This window comes from Lepisma saccharinum, chromosome 11 (genome assembly GCF_977018435.1).
Source record: "Lepisma saccharinum chromosome 11, izLepSacc3.1, whole genome shotgun sequence".
In the NCBI taxonomy this organism is placed as follows: domain Eukaryota; kingdom Metazoa; phylum Arthropoda; class Insecta; order Zygentoma; family Lepismatidae; genus Lepisma; species Lepisma saccharinum.
This window is the reverse complement of record NC_139239.1, coordinates 46,072,103-46,089,775: the sequence shown is the minus strand read 5'-3', so window position 1 is coordinate 46,089,775 and position 17,673 is coordinate 46,072,103. Positions and strand designations below refer to the sequence as shown.

The following is a 17,673-nucleotide window of genomic DNA, read 5'->3' as shown; positions in this document are numbered from 1 at the left end:
GTTACTTCTTCTAACTTATTATGTTGATTGGACATTATTAATGAAAAATATCTTGAGTCTTGAACATTGCAGGGCGATGTTCTCTTCTTGTGATACTGCAACATACGAAATGCTTGTTTTCTGACGAAAGTCTCTTGTCCAGAACAGTCTTATGAAATTTATTTGCTGTTACGTATGGTAACAGGAAATAATTACAGCGTTTGCAAAAACGTTTGCGAACTGCCAAATGTGCGAGACTATACGTAAACAGGCGGAAAATTGTATTCATAAAATCACATCACATTTGACAGTGTTAGTCAATAGAGAGTCGTGGAACAGTGTGTTAAGGTGTTGGATTAAATCCTTCTTATTTTACTATTTTGAAGAACAACAGATTTTAAGGTAGAACCACAGTCGTTCCGTTCCGCTCTTTATTTCTTATAAATTCTTACACATTCCTTTAATTGATTTAAAGAATAAATAAAAGTATTGCTTGCTTTTCTGTCATTGGCCTAGACAGTGGAATTATGCGTGAAAAGTTCCTGAAAGCTCAGATTAGTTAAACTGTTTATTGACAATCGTGAACTTTTCGTTTAATAGATAATATTTGGTTTTATACGACGGGAGAACATTGGTTGAATTTCCTTTCTTGCTCTTTTGAGATAATATATACGTATATACGTACTTCTACAGTAGGAATCGCGTTCGGGAAAGGTTAAAAAATTGACTTGGTATTCAAAGGCAGATAAGCTTGGTAGCCTAGCTTGTTCGCGTTCATGACTCACGCTTGACAAGGTCGCTTGTTATCGCAAAACATTGTGCGTCGATGCACAGCGTCTACACCCAGCAAATTACAAGTGACCAGAGTCGAATTCTAAAGACAATCTGAAGAATAATAGATTTTATCAGAGGCGGCTAGGTGGGCACTAGCTCAACATGCAAGAAGTAATGATTCCTGGCAAACAAAAATGCTTATTGAATGAGTATTCGGATAGTAATACGTGCTTTATCGTGTAACATGTAAGATACTTATTGGGATTACCGCGTAGTAGGACAACCGATCCATGAAAAACAAAATAAAATTGAATGGTTGGTTTAATATAGATAAATATTTTTTTTATTAATATTTCCTCATTCCCTTGTTTTTTTTTAATTTTAATAATAACAATAACGCATGGCTCAACAGCTCTCGAAGGGCCTTGGCCCATCTCCCAACTGCCAGTCTTCCTCCCACAATCCTTCCTAGTGATATTCAAGCAGATGGAGTGACGTGGGGTCAGCACGTCGAACCCTCAACCATTATGGGTTATTCACCTGATGTTTACAATTTCGTTCCTGTTCGGCACGGGCGGGACCCTACTTCTGCTTTTGAAAGAGTAACATGGATTGTAAAGATGTAAGGGTAATATCTTGCAGAAAAGACGACAATCATTGCGTGGCTGTTGGTTGCAATATGAGGTCCAGAACGAATATTTTTTCTCAAGTATCTGTGAATCTTTTTTCGATAGACCAGATACGAAAACTCAGTGGATTCAGGTAGTAATGCAAAAAACTGTGAACCACGACATGAGAAAGTAGGCCCTAGACACGTCACTTCATCGCCGTTAAATAACCCAATGAAATATTTAAGTGTTTTTAAATTATAATTTTCTAACGCACATATGTTGGTAACAAATTTAAAAGATGTAAATTTTTACAACCCTGCATGTTTTTATCTGTGGAAAAAAGAACAATTAAGAGAGCTGTGTTCTAGTGATACACAATGTCGAAAAATTATCCATTCTGATATAATCAGTGTGTGGCCGCGGTGGCTCAGTCGGTAACGCGTCTGACTACCATGCTAAAGGTCCCGGGTTCGATCCCCGGCCGGTTCAAATCCGGGAACTTTTCTAACGGTGGAAGCGGCCCCGGCGCCTACCCAGCGTCGAATAACATGGGTACCTGGGGGAAACCCTGGGGGGTAAAGGCGGTCAGGGGCGTGATGCTGATCACATCACCCACACTCACGACCGAATCAAGAAAGTGTGGGGCGTTACTCCCACACCCCCTATACGCCTTCATGGCGTGGTGCTATGCACAGGGGAACACTTTACCTTTTTTTTTTTATATAATCAGAGTACATTTCAGTTTTTTTTGTTTTAAGTACACTTTATGCACAGTAAGACTATTCGGGACTCAACCTAGAGTTTAAGCCACATTGTGCCTCCTCCAGATATCGAATGTAAAAATTGATCTGTGGTTTTATTAATGAGAAATAAAATGTGCACTTTATAACTATTAGGCTAAGCAGAATATCTTTTTTTTCATGGGTGTATTTAATCTTCCTTTTACCTTTAAGAATTTATTATTATTTACTTCTTTTTTAATATAAAAAGTCTGTTACTTAATTTATAAGCGAATCAACTTTCTTGTTTAATGTATATACCAACGAAACCATTGGGTTCGATACCCGATCAAGGCACATAGTGGTTCGGATTCCACTTAAACTGTAGGTCCAGTCCCGATTAGCCTTACTGTGCACAAAGTGGACTAAAACACCAACTCAAAAGAAAAAAGAAAAAACGAAACCATTGGTAGAGGATCAACATTGTCTCAGTAAAGATTTCTATTGTTCCATAAATCTTCATCCAATGGCTCCGGGAACTGGTCAATTTCTTCGAGGTATCTTTAATTCTCTGTCACTTAAAAATTTCAAGTGATCCATTTTGTATCCGCTCCTTTTTAACAATGTAAGCTCGAAGACAATCTGTATTCCACTAGCTTATATTGGAAACTTGGTCAAACCAGAAGTTATTTTATCGCCTCCGATAATCGAATTGTCTGATCGACTATTTTTTGTTTACCCAGGAACATCCCCCATAGGAGATTTACGAGACCGGGTTACGCTACTCACTCGTAGCTCCCCAATTTCCTCACGATGGTGGGTTGCCACCGGTCCTATATACAGGCCGAGAACCCAGAGACTGAACCCAGGCGGACACGAACACATGCCGTCCCGCAGTCGGAGTCCAAAGCACAGCGCCTTAGACCGCACGATCACGGAGGAGGACTTTTCTTATTTTACTTTTGGCTAATCGCGAGGATGAGGATGAATAATGAATAGAAAAATAAAAAGATGGTCACGCACAAAGAACAGGACGGGTCTTCAACCTCTTAGGTGACGAGGTCAGCCCTAAATATGAGGATTTTAACCATAGACCTCAATTTTAAAATAATATATAAACTAAATGACTATTTACACTAAACTTCTTAGCAAGGCCAAAATAGTTTGTAACTGTGAAACTACCCCCTGAATGCAAATTGACAACATTGAGTAAGAATTAAATGTGTGGCACACAATTAACTGTGCCCTGTCCCAGCATGTCTGGAGCAAAGCCGCGCATAGTGGAAGAGAAGGGGAAAGAGGGGAAGGGGGATCGAGTGGACAGAGCGAGGCAGTACACGCTGCTGGAAAGGCTGGTAACTGCAGTGGATCTCCTCCCTCCACGCAATCCCGTTCCTCTCATGTGTTCATCGCTGCTCAGATACTTGTTTTGTTCACCTGCTCCAGAGATAAGTGGGACAGAGTGTAGTTCGCATACATGTAACAAGTAAGGCAACTTATCTCAGAATGAAAATTCCACTGAGTTTTCAAACGTTTGTTTCAGCAATGACGACTGGGCATGGATCACACATAATCCCTTGCGAAAATCTAGTGGTCTAAAATCATTTGAAAACATGAATGTATCTCTTTACAGATACCAAGTTATAAGGAACTATTTCGTAGATGATCATGTAACCGTTATAAAATTACAAATAAAATATATTCACAACCTTAGATATACTAATACGAAGAAAGAAATTCAGAGTAAGATTTCAAATGCATGTGTATAAAGTAATTATAGAAGTACAGAGCAATATGAGGGTATTGATTTTTTTTTCAGGATAACGTTTAAAATATTGAGGCGACAGGATAATTAAGGACGTAGTGTATTGGTTAGAGTTCTTGAGAGCATTGTAAGCGGTCCTAGGTTCGATCCTCCTTACGAAGTGTTCTTTCTTTTTCTTTTTAAAAATATTTCTCCTTCTATTAAACATTACATTATTTGTAATAATAGTGTATAGTGGCTACATTGTCCAAAAACTGGAATTTGCTGAACAAAAATAAACAAATAAATGAATTGACACACGTTCAAAGGGATATTTTCACGTATCAGATCTTGAATTATGATACTCTAACGATAATTGTGTTCTGCTTCAAAGACATTGACAAATATTAACGAAATAACCATTTATATTTGTGGCAATTCAGGACACACTAATATTACCCCTTTTTCCACTCGAGTTCAATGCAAAGATACCTTCACAAATATCGACTGAAAAGTTTCCATCATGTGCAATTCTCCATTAAATGTTTTCGCCGAGTCGTATTACCTTCGTTTTCTTTGTAACAAACAAGTATTCTTTACACATGACATGTAGGGGGGGGGGGGGGGGGGGGTTGGATCTGCATTTCACATTCGTCAGCTCCTTCTACCTGTGTTCATGAGCGAAAGCTTCTGGGGTAGTGGTTACTGTTAAGGATTGATAATCTGATGGTCGTAGGTTCAAACCCCTCTGGTGGCAGAAACTTTTCGTACGTTTTAGACATATCCCATTGCGTTCATTGTCCACGCCGTATGAAACGGAAAGATTCAGTTTGGAATTAACAATGGGAGGAGGGGAAATGTTAAATAACAATCTCAATTTCAACGAACCGAGAAGAGGAGAAAAATTGGATAATTCTTATAAATATGAAACTTACATTCATGATTTTAGCGGTATAATCGCAGGTAAAATCAAAGATCTTACGTTGAAGATTTTATCTTGCTCTGAACTCGGCCAAAAGGAATTTCGCACCGATCTAATACATTCTCCAATACATTATAAAATGTTAATGAATGTTTCATGTCGATAATTTTATCAATGCATCAGTTCTTGACGCCGAGACGTATTTTCTGCAACTACCCCTTCTCTCCTCTCGTCTCCAGTCCCTTCTGTTCATAACTTCTCCTTCTCCTTCTTCTCTCCCGTCCTTCTCCTCTATTTTTATCTCATACCGCCTTCCCTACTTTTCTCGCCACTTGTCTTCATCCCACTCTTCTCCACTCCTCTTATCTCCTCTCCTGTCTTATATTTCCGACTCCACGGCACTGTTCTCCTCATCTTATCGTTCTTCTCTCTTTTACTCTACTCTCCACTTCCCTCTTCTCCTCTCCAAACTCCTTTCCTCCTCTTCTATCACCTCGCTTTCCTTCCTCTCTTCTCTCCTCTTTGCTCCATTTTCCTCATCTCTCCTCGCATCTTTTTCCTTTCCACTCATTACTTCTCCTATCCAATTCCTCTTTCCTCTATTTTCTTCCCTTCTTTACTTTTCCTCTTCTCCTTTTGCTTTCTCTTTTTTCCTCTCCTTTGTTCCCTTTCGTTTCCTCTCTCCACTTTTCCTTTGTGTAGACTCATCAACAATGAAATACTAGAAAATCGACGTTGTTTCTTTCTGAGAGTATTGCAACAAATGTAATACTGATTTTTTTCTAGTTTTATGCAATAATATTTGGATATCTTTCTTTCGCGTATTTTATAAACATCTAATGTGCATGTGGCAACCCTGAAATTGAGCCTAACTCTACACGCAACCCACCAACGCCTTGTGTAAATTGGGTTGCCTAGTTTAAAATGTCGTTGTCCTAAAACTTTTGAGAGACACTGTACATACAGGTTTGTAATACCTTATTAACGTTAGTTATTACCATTTGAAGATATTAACTCATTCACACATCACTATTTCATTCCTGTATACCAATGCAAAGTAGCTCAGTCAATAGGGCATCTGACTACCATGCAAGACACCCGGGTTCGATCCCTGGTGGGGGAGAACCAGAATTTTTTCCACCTGTTCAAGCAGCTCCGATGCCCACCCAGCATCGTATAAAGTGGGTACCTAGAGAAAACAGTTAGGGGCATGGTGCTGATCACATCACCCCCACATTCGGCCATGATCAAGAAAGTGTGGGGCCCTAACTCCACCCCCTATACACCTTCATGGTGTGGTGCCAAGCACAGGGGAGCACTTTACTTTCACATGTCAAAATAGGTGAGGACACTCACTTATTCCCATTTGAGGTAAACAGCAGCTGTTGCATGTGGCTCTACGCAAAAAGTAAATATTTGTAAAAACAGCCCTGCAATGTTGCTTACTACCAAACTTTTTCACCTCATACAGGGAGTTATGCACTGTAAACATGTCCAATGTCAAAGTTGAAATAATGAAAACTTTGGTGGGAAAATTGCATTTGGAAAACAATACAATACTCAGGAATTAAGGTGGAAAAAATACTATCCTATTTCTTTGATTAGAGCAAAGCTCATCTTTCTTTATTTGGAAGCAGAGATGTCCATTTGACTTCGGCGACCGAGCTCAAGGTAAGCCTCCGGCCTCAGCATCCAAACTTCATCTCGGACTCCGAACTCCACACGCATGGTCTCAGCCTCGCAAGTCTCTTGGAGGCTGATGCTGGACATCTCTGTTTCCAAGACACAGTTTGTTTTTGAGTTTTTCGAAAAGAAGGGTAAATAGTGAACAAATATGATTTCATATTACCTCAGTTCCGAATACAGCAATGCTGAGATTAAGATATATGAAAAACTTACTTTAGTGGTCTCATATTGCATACAGAGAATTACACTAATTCAAACGATTTTATTTATTCTAAAATTTCATGCGCATACACAAATAAACATGTCATATACTCATGCAAATATAAAATAATGCTGCTTTAAGTTAACCAGGTTATGTTATCCTCCTTTTCTTGCAAATAAGGATTTAATTCAAACTTTTGGGAATCATTTGTGCGCAATTAGCACAATAAGTAACAAAAGTTCATTTTTTCAGACAAATTTTAATAAGAACATCCTTTAAAACATTTTTTTTGTTAAAAGTCTGTAATTGTTTTTTTTTTTTTCATTGTGAACAATGGTGCATGCAATTGAGGCATTTGTTCAAATTGGTGCAATCGATAACTTAATTCTTTATGCCAGAATTACTTAAACTGAAGATTTCCCGCAAAGGTGAATTTCGTTCAAAATAGTATTAATAGTTTGTGTAGCTTCAATGCACTTTTATGAATAAACTAATAATAAATTATAAATTGCAATGCTAATGCACTGTAATTGTGCATTGGAAGAAAAAAATTGATGCTTATTTTGTTCTTTTTTATTTTAAGGTGAATTATTAAAGTGCCTATTTAGTGCCTTCTTGATTTTACTGATATAGTGCCTATTTTCATAATTTTTAATCATTTGCCTATTGCCTATTGAGAGGTTTTTAGTACCTATAAATCTGCACCCTAATCATTAGCATGATGATAAGAATAATAATTGTTACTATTTGTACTGTTCAAGTTTTATAAATGTCCTGACCCCCATTTCAGCGACATTCATAGTACTATGCACTTTTACAAGTCCAGCCCCTTCCCCCTCTGTCTCTTCAACAAAAATTCTGTGTACGACAGTGGATGTGGTTGCTACAAATTCTAGAAGTTGCAGGAAAAAGACCGCACCCCAAGCAACAGGGAGCCAAAGGAGATGCCAAATAAAGGAGAAAAGCTCCTAAGCCCCGAGGCCCAAATCACCTGACATGTCTCCTAACAACAAATAGTAGAAGCCAGGCTTCGTTTCTGAAAGACAAAGCCAGTTTCATATAATATGAATTTCTCATAGTACAATCTATTGGAAACGAGATGTAGCTTTCGTGGTGGTATTGAGCTCTGTGTGATCAAATTCTGCTTTCGTGTAGGAGAGATGTCTATTTGACTTTGCTCATGAGGCCCGGCCTCACATGCCCTCAGCCTCCCAGCTCCACACTGGCTTCCAGCCTCACACGACCTCAGCCTCCACTCCAAACTCCCATCTCAGCCTCAGCCTCCGAGCTCATGGTCGACCTCTGGCCCCAGCCTCACAAGGCTCTTGGAGGCCAAGGCCGGTCCTTTGGTAGGAAGTGGATGATGGTTGTGTGCTTTATCTAGTAATGAACATTAACTTTCAAGCAAGGTAACATATTGCTTTTGAAATTAAATTAAAGTGTAACGTGAATGAGACTGATTTATACACACTTCTAGATCCTCTGAGCTATTACTGTGTCTAAAGTTGCACAACCCAAACTCTGATCACTTCTAACATGAGAGCCGTCAAGATATTTATACCAGGTTTTCTGCATTTTTCATATCCATTGAGATAGTTTTCAATGCTTAACATTATCAGTTTGCTCCATGCAGAAAATTTATAAATTAATAACTGGTGGAAGACAATGTTAATTTTTTCCAGTGAAAAACAATTTTCGAAGTGCCATAATTAGATGACTGCTGCCATGTTAAATGTAATTTCCAACCAACATGGGTCATGGGCTGGTGATTACATGAATTAAGTGAAAAAGTGCTGTATCGGGGAAGGCCAAAATTTTGCCAACAGTCAAGCACCATGTGCCTAAATATTGGTATACATTTACATCGTGTTTCCCATTCCACCAAATTTCAGTTATCCAAGATACTAAAAGTAGGGATGGGACAGATTAATCAGTACTCTATCTGTATCTGCCAATATAGGCATATCAGAGTATTGGTTTATTGGTAAAATTACCGATTATTTTACCGACCCAATAAATCTATAAATATCTTATAATTTAGTGTAAAATTCTGCCATTTTGTTATAATTTTTATGGATAATCTCCATGTCCTACTTTTTAAAAAAGTAAGTGTTTAAATGTGGAACTTCTTTTGCATTGTAGTCATCTGGAAACACACATTTATTAAGGAAGTCAGTTAACCTTTCAGGTTCTTGAAGGATCATTTGGAATTTTATATTGGATCGCTAAATTTTATAATGGAACTTTATCAGTATCGGCCAAAATTTCATATCAGCCCACTAAATATTGACCATATGCATTTTGTGAATATTGTTATTCTATGTTGCTTTTCAGTCTCTCTAAGTTAGAACAAAGGTGAGGGTGTGGGTTAATAGATGAACGAAAAATATCAAGAAACATCCATGCCTTACCTAGGATTTGACTGCCAACTGCCCTGACATGGAAACTACATTCTCAAAGGCACATGGAGCAATCAAGAAAAAAAATTCCTATTCATAGGTCTACAAGTACTTTTTTTGGCTCTACTTATTTCGCATACTTGCTATTAATTCAACAGTTCATAAAAGTATACTGTTTTCCAGCTTCATTCTTATCAAGTTGTCATACTTACTAAAAAAGAAAATTTACAATATTAACTTTTACAAAGGTTTATTTCTTTCTTTCAAAAACTGTATAGATATCATAATTACAACATGTGCAGGAAAAATGCCAAATTTTTAAACGGACCCATTAAGGCAAAATAATTCTAATGGTAAAGGACAATTTTGCCACATTGGAACAAAATGAAAATGCAATAAATAGAGAAATCTGAAACGTGTATTTCAACTTACAGCTAAAAGTAACAGACAAAATATCGAAAACTGTAAACAAACCTTAAAAAAAAAATCGATGTTCAACTTTTCTGTTTTTCTTTCTTTGCTGCCTCTGCTTCTGCTTCAGCCTTCTCATATGCAGCTATCAACTTATCTACCTCCTCTGCAGGCAATATCTTTATCACTGTTTTCCCTTCAATCCTTTGTAAAGTTGCCATCTCCACTATAAATAAATAAAAATATCCAAGTAAATATATAAATTGGCCTTCAAAATTAATACTCCTAAAAAGAAAGTATAACTTCAATATTCACATGCTTCCTTCATTTGTAACCTGCTGCTATCACTCTTCAATACAATATAATTTGTTCTCAACATTTTGACAGTTGCAACATTTTAAAACTTGTCTGTATTTATAGTGGAATACCACCGATGCATTCTAATTTTTCATGTTTTTCTACATAAAATGTTTAACTGTCCAAGTCGGAGCAAAATTAAAATTAAATAATAGATTTGCAGGCTTTTCATGCAACAGAAGAAGGAGCTTTGGAATAAGAAAGCCTGCGAGGTTATGTACATGGAAAAGATACTCTGCAATACTCATACTGTATTGTAATTTAAGTATGTCGCACCTTCATATGTATATAAATAAACAAAAACAACAGAAAGACCATCAGGCTGTTCAAGGTAATCACAAAACCAATTACACCCTTTTTCTGAAAATAGAAGTAATAATTATGGCAAGCACTTACAGATGTGATATGAATATAATGATGCAGTCTATTATTATTTAAGAAAATTTTAGGCCAAGTAAGTACGTAAGTACGTAGTTGTGAATAGTCCAAAGGTTTAGAGGCTACCAATGTTCAAGAACATTAATGATACTTCACTGAGTATGGCAGTTCTCCTCATACTTTCAAATAGTTAATGCACACTGATTTTAACTGAAATTTACAAACATTGTCAAAAAAATAAAATGATGGTTACAAATACATACATGTGGAGTCAATTTGAACAGTGATAATTTGAATGTTATGTCACTTAGTGGCTCTTAAAAATTAATGCAATGCATTGTTAACGTTGTTATTGAATTTACATTATTATTATTATTATTATTATTATTATTGAAATAAATAGATAGTCTCGAAGATTTCCTGGTGACGAATGATGAAAAGATTCTCGGGCTATTGACCAGGTGAATTGTCACTCACTAATAGAAGTTAAGTCTTCTACCCTGAAGATGAGAATGACTTTAGCTAGGAATCTTTTCCACAACTCACCTGGTCAAAACAGAAATAATCTTTTTATCAATAAATATATAGTTGAATAATTAGACTAGTCTACAAAATTTTACCTTTCGTTAGGCTCAGAAATGAACATATTGTGATGTGAAATGAAAGTAGTCATTGCTTAATGAATTCAGTAAGATGAGTACAAAAATGACAACACCAATGGTGAATTAATTTCCTCAGATTATCAAGAAAACTATACTTTTAATGAAGAACACACTACACATACATACTTAGCATGCGATTTTTGTATTACTGCTGTGCACTTTTTTTTTGTTGAAGTCTGCTTGTTAGTTTACTAAATTTATGCTGATTGATTCATTTTCCATTTTCTGCTTGTTTCTGCCCAACTGAAATTTTCCACATCAAAAATTTGAGCACAACTTTGTTGGTTTGGCCTTTCTTCCAAAAACTGCAAGTTACATTGTTCTTTCATAGTTATCCTGTTTATTTCAAAATGGCAGAGTTCCAGAAGATTTTTGGGTTATATTTTTCATACATTTATATTAATATGAATAAATTGAATTGTAATGAATGAAATAAAATATATTTTAAAATTTACTAAGAACTTTAATTTGTTTCAATTTCCAAATATCACGAATGGTATCAGGTCAAAGTGGTACCCTAGTTTGAAGCGATTTTAAAAATGGAACAGCAGTACATAAGGAGCACCAGGCACCCTTGCTAATAATACAATGATCTGCATGCAAAATGTTCACACTCATGAACAGATACAGGAAGGGGCTCCACAGCAGGATGTCTAAGCTAGGAATAAATTGTAATTGAACGTAAGAGTAAAATGATAGGCTGCATTTTCCTTCCTCTTTTGATGTTTCAAAATTAGAAGTCACTCAGGGATACAATGTCAAGAGAAAACAATATCCCTGTAGTAAACCAAGCAAGTAACAAAAAATCTACCCTTAAGAGAAGGCGATTAATCTGCTATGTATGCACACAGCTATGTGATAATTCCAAGATACAGTGAACAATGAACTATGTGTGTTACTGATCTGCATAGAACAAAATATCCTTTTGAGTGATAATATGTTCTAAAGTTGATGACTTGTCTCATTATTGGATATCAAATTTTAGGTTTTTAACGAACTTTTTCTTTGCTAGGTCTAAATCAGACCTTTTTTTTAGGTCTTTATATATTTTTTAAGGTTTTTACAGTATTTTTATATCACTGCTCTAAACAAAGCAAAATGTCTGGTGCCACTATTACCTGCACAGTCCAAAATGCAAACTTCTGATCCGTGTGGTCTTGCTCACTTTTGCATCAGTTCGGTGCTTTGTAACATTCACTCTTTGCGAAATAACGTTTCAACATTCAAATTTGCACCACTGACTATGTTTCTGTTAAAGATCATTTTCAGCATATAAAGATGGACAAAAGGCAGACTTTGATTGTGAATAACATGAAAAAGAATGTTATGTAGTGTGCAGGAAATTATACACATGTAATTCATTTCCCATGTCAACAAGTATCTTTTGCTAACAGCACAAGAATAATATTACAATAATTTCCGGATAATTTTGAAAATGATGTATACAAAGAAAAATTTGGTTAAATATTTAATATTTGGTTATGTATATGTGTGTATACAGGGTGCTCGGAAATTCCCCTTACAAACTCAGGGTGGCGACAGACTTGGAAAACCAGGAAAAGTCAGGGAATCTGAGAGGTCAAAAAAAGTCAGGGAATTTTGTCTTGGTTGACTTTTTCTATGCGATGGAAGGAATATGCCATATTCGTTATGAAGCACTACATGCGAACAGGAAATCTTCTTGCTAAGTCTGAGCATCAACTTTTAGGCCCCTTTTATGCACAACAAAATTACAGTGCCAGAAACTAGTGATGAGAGGTGGGGGGAAGGATAAATTTCCGGAGGGGCAGAAAAAATTGATAAGCCTCTAAATATTATGTGGAAAATGCATGGAATTATCATTTCTTCTTGTCTGTACGGGAGCAGTAAGTTGACAGAACTGTCAACAAATAGAGGGGTGGGGTCAGACCACTGTGGCATCGTCTGATAGTTGTCGGATGTCATAGTACGGCATTTTGTCTGAGATTCTGAAGGAACAGGGAAATAAATAAGGGCACTATGCAAGCCTGTAATTTTCGAATGTCGTGGTACAGCATTTGTCTGATGAACATTTTAGGCTCAATTGATGCATATGGTTTTTGTCGGATATCGCCGTCTGACTAACGTTGAACTTCGACAAAATGTCTCACTACAATATGCGACAAAAATCACATGCATGGCACTTTTATGAAATTGATTGTTTTTGGATGTCTTCAGAAGGCCGAGGTGGCTCAGTCGGTAATGTGTCTGACTACCATGCTAAAGGTCCTGGGTTCGATCCCCGGCTGGTTCAAATCCGGGAAATTTTCTAACGATGGAAGTGGCCCCGGCACCCACCCAGCGTCGAATAACATGGGTACCTGGGGGAAACCCTGGGGGGTAAAGGCAGTCAGGGGCGTGATGCTGATCACATCACCCCCACTCACGACCGGATCAAGAAAGTGTGGGGCGTTACCCCCACACCCCCTATATGCCTTCATGGCGTGGTGCTATGCACAGGGGAGCACATTACCTTTTTTTTTTTTTGGATGTCTTCAGACTGCAACATCTGACGAAAATGGCATACATAAACAGAGCCTTATACGAGGGTCACTATTTATATTTTGAGCCTTGGCAACACTGATTGAAGTTAGGCGTGATTTGACGTTTGCACGGAATCGTCTGGCATTATTGACCATAACATACTTCAAATGTTTTGTCAATAGCTTCATTTGTGTTGTTTATGTTGCCTTGGAGATTGCGCAACAACAATAAAATGGAATTAACTCGTGAACATTTTCGTGCGATGATTTTTTTTACGATTGTCGACGTGGATTATCAAGACGAGTGCATCGATCAACTTGCTTCCACATTTGGCGATGAAGCCCCATCCTTTGCCACTGTGAAATGCTGGTATAATGAATTTAATCGTGGCCGCCATTCGCTCACCGACGAGAAGGTCGTCCAAAATCAGTTGTTGTTCAAGAAAACATTGATGCTGTGCAAAACCTAATACTGCAAGATCGTCATGTGACATACTGTGAGATTGAGGCAACCATAGGCATTAGTTCCACCAGCATATATAAAATATTACATGATCATTTAGCTGTGAGAAAGGTATGTTCTCGTTGGATCGCACACAATTTGACAAAAACTCAAAAAGACGCTCGCGTCAATTGGTGCAAACAAATGCTCAATAAATACAATCGTGGTGCTTCAAAAGACGTATATAAGATTGTAACAGGTGACGAATCATGGATATATGCATATGAGCCGGAACGTAAACAGCAGTCGACTGTATGGGTGTTTCAAGATGAACCCAATCCAACAAAAGTTGTTCGCGCTCGAAGCACATCGAAACAAATGGTCGCCGTTTTTTCGGGAAAACTGGTCATGTGGCAACTGTGCCTTTAGAGGAACGTAGAACGGTCAACTCTGAATGGTACACAACAATTTGTTTGCCAGAGGTCTTCAGTCAAATACGGAAAACAAACAAACGCCGTCAGATCATTCTTCATCAAGACAATGCCAGCTGTCACACATCTTGTCTAACAACCGACTTTATGAACAGTCAAAAAATCGAATTGATGGGTCATCCGCCGCACAGTCCTGATTTGGCACCCAATGACTTCTTCTTGTTCCCGAATGTCAGAAGATGCCGTTGATGCGTTCAAAAACCATATTATGGAGGTGTCTCAAAAAGATTGGAAAAACTGCTTTGACAAATGGTTCGAACGAATGCAAAAGTGTATTGACCATAAAGGAGAATACTTCGAAAAACAATAAAGCAGTTTTCAATGCCAAATTTCTGTTTTTTCATTGTTAGGCTCAAAATATAAATAGTGACCCTCGTATATCCGAGTTTGTCTGCTGTGGTACCGCATTTCATTGAACAAACTTGGAGCCTTAGTCTGCTGCACCACTGCAAATATGCTGCTGGAATTTTATTACTCTTCTTGGTTCACTTAACCTTATTTAATGTAGCAATACGTACGAAGGTTTTATTTCTTCCCCTTGGCGAAATACTGGTTTTGCACAAGTTGCCATGCGTATACAATGACATTGAAGTATTCTTCGATATCAAGATGAATCCAACAAATCACGATATACGTATGTTGAATAGTACTCTCTCTGTCCCATAATTATAGTCCGGTATGCCAAAATGGTGACTTTTTATTTATGTTCTTTTGGATATTTGATCGGCCAATTTGTACTGATCCTTCAGTAATAACGTTGTATGATTCATTCCAGTGTTTCATTTTCTTCTTCTGTACACACCAATGTCACAGTTTGCATATCGGACAATTATTATGGGACAACAAACAAAAGTGTACTGGACAATAATTATGGGACAGAGGGAGTATCACAAAAAAGAGAAACAGAAATCTGCGTTGGTAAACGTTATAAAAATTTGACAAGCGCATGCTCGTGAGAAATGGATATTAATCTGTTGCTACAAAGTTAATGTGCAATGTTATGAAATAAAATACTAATAATAAATACGTAAATATTTTAATATTATAATTACACGAACCATTCAATCCTAAAAGCATATAACTTTCTTCACTTATTGATGTTTCTCTGCCAACCCTAAATTTTCACATTTCATCTACTGATTTATATGAGGGGTATCCAGAAAGTAAGTTCCAATTAGCAGGGATCTTGATTTTTCGAAAACGTGATAAGAGTGTACAATGTTAATTGCTGCAAAGTAGTGTTTATGAATGTGCAGAGATGTTTGGACACATTTTTCACCCGTTCAAAATAGCAAAATATGGCATAAACTGCAAATTTTTGGTATTTTTCGCCAATTTTAAAAAATTTACTTAACGAAAAATACCATGAAATCTAACATTCTTGTATTGTATTTTTTTTAGGCTTATAGAAACTAAATGTGCCATATCTGTGTGTATAGAACATGCAAGTTTTCCAACATTTTATCCAAGAGAAAACTATAATGCATAATATACATGGAAAAATTCCGAAATCCATATTAAATCACATACATATTTCCCACGATTTTTTAACTTCTATCAGAACAATTTGCACCACAGAGCAAAGTGGCGGGGTTCTGACAGGAGATCGAGTGTGTATCTACTGTCACACCAGAGCTGCATCATCAGTATTTGTCGTGCAAGAAGTATTTTGAATTACCGAGCTAAGTGGTGCAATTTTTGCGGGGATTGAGTACTCACCTACCGCCACAGGGTAGTTGTAAAATCGGCATTTGTAGAGCAAGAAATAATGGAAAATAACTTCCTCAAAATTCTGTTCCAACATATCAAACTGTCACGAAAATACAGACAATGTGACCTACAATTTAAAATAATAGTTTAAAAGCATAATGGAAGTGTAAGTTTTGGTATATTTGGCAGGAAAATCTTCTAAAATAACACGAATTTTGGGAAATATAACACTAACATGTCATTTTTTGTTGCCATAATATATCGGTAGGGCCCGGGACTTTATGTTATAACATATTTTTCAATTGGCTTCGGATCTATTGGGGTGAGATCTTTACAATATCTGATGAAAATCAGCCGAAATAGACAAAGCATATTTTGACATATTTCACCAATCTCGCATTTTTACAACATATTTCTTCAATTTTGTTGTAATAAGACATATTTCTGTATAATTTCGTATTTCTCTCGCACATAATCGGTTATTTCATAATTGTTTTCTTCGTAGCTTGAGCACAATGGATAGTTCATATTGTCGATGGCAGGATATGGAAATTACGGAGGAAGAAAGGTGCCGTCTTTTCTTAGTACAGAACAATATAATACCCCACTTTTTTATTCCGCCGACAATTGATAGCCATGCAAACATTATTAAGGCAAAATGTTATCTCGCATTGTTGCATGGGAAGTAAAGAAGTTTCGTTCTCATTTCTTTGCCTTTTTCGCTTTTCACAAAAATCAGTCAAAAGTAAAAATAACATTAGGTACATTACAGCCCCTACTCTACTCTATCGGGTATGGGAGAAATTCGAGAGTACTGTTGTGCATATTTTTGGCTTTACTGGGAATATTTCTGCATTTTTCATGACATATTTTCCAATTTATGACATAATTACATACATATTTTACAGTTTTATAGGACATAAAGTCCTGGGCCCTATGTATAGTTATCTGTCACATGAGATTGATTTTAGAATTTGTGGCTGCATCACCACATATGACCATTTTGCACCCTTCAGTATATATGGGGAAAAATCCGCTTATCTAAAACCCTTACCTTAAAATTAAAAAAGGGGTAGGGAAAATAACTTTCCCAAAATAAATTTCCAAGGTATCAAACTCTCACAAAGAGGCATAAGCAATGTGAATTACAATTTAAAACTGTAGTTTAAGAACACCATGCAAGTATAATTTTAGGTATAATCCCCAGAAAATGCACTAAAATAAAAATGCGAATGGGGGGGGGGGGGAGAATGGCACCAATTTAGAAAAAAAAGATGAAAAATCAAGATCCCTACCAATTAGGCATAAATAAAACAAGAATATCAGTAGTAATTTAGATTATAATTGTCTGAGAAAAATGCAAATTTTGTCCTGGAAAAGTCAGAGAAGTTCATTTCTGCTAGTTTGTAGCCACCCTGAAACTCCTAGGGCTAGTAGACGGGACTGAGTAGACAATATTTGGAATAGGAACTCATGTCCGAAACCGTACCATTTCCATGCTACAACCATGACAATGTGTCGGATGTGCCTGTGTTGGTATGCAACCGGGTAGGCAGTACATGATGTCAGATCACCTGATGACCTAATGTGTAATCATTTATTATAACCATGTCAAATGAGGTGTTACATAAGGTACAGAAGTGAATGATGTATGACTCGGTCCATAATACAAACTAATTTATTTG

The 17,673-nt window shown here is 36.9% G+C and overlaps 1 protein-coding gene across 1 annotated transcript in view; it reads right to left on the bottom strand.

Annotated features, from left to right (window-relative positions):
• Positions 1 to 9,436: 9,436 nt before the first annotated feature.
• The window catches only part of LOC145995225 (proteasome subunit alpha type-4-like), a 35,811-nt gene continuing 27,574 nt past the window's right edge, over positions 9,437 to 17,673 (bottom strand). The window contains exon 7 of the mRNA XM_083131791.1: positions 9,437 to 9,673. Within this exon, the coding sequence (XP_082987917.1) occupies positions 9,531 to 9,673 (143 nt within the window). The 3' untranslated portion in view covers positions 9,437 to 9,530. The remainder of the gene's footprint in view (positions 9,674 to 17,673) is intronic.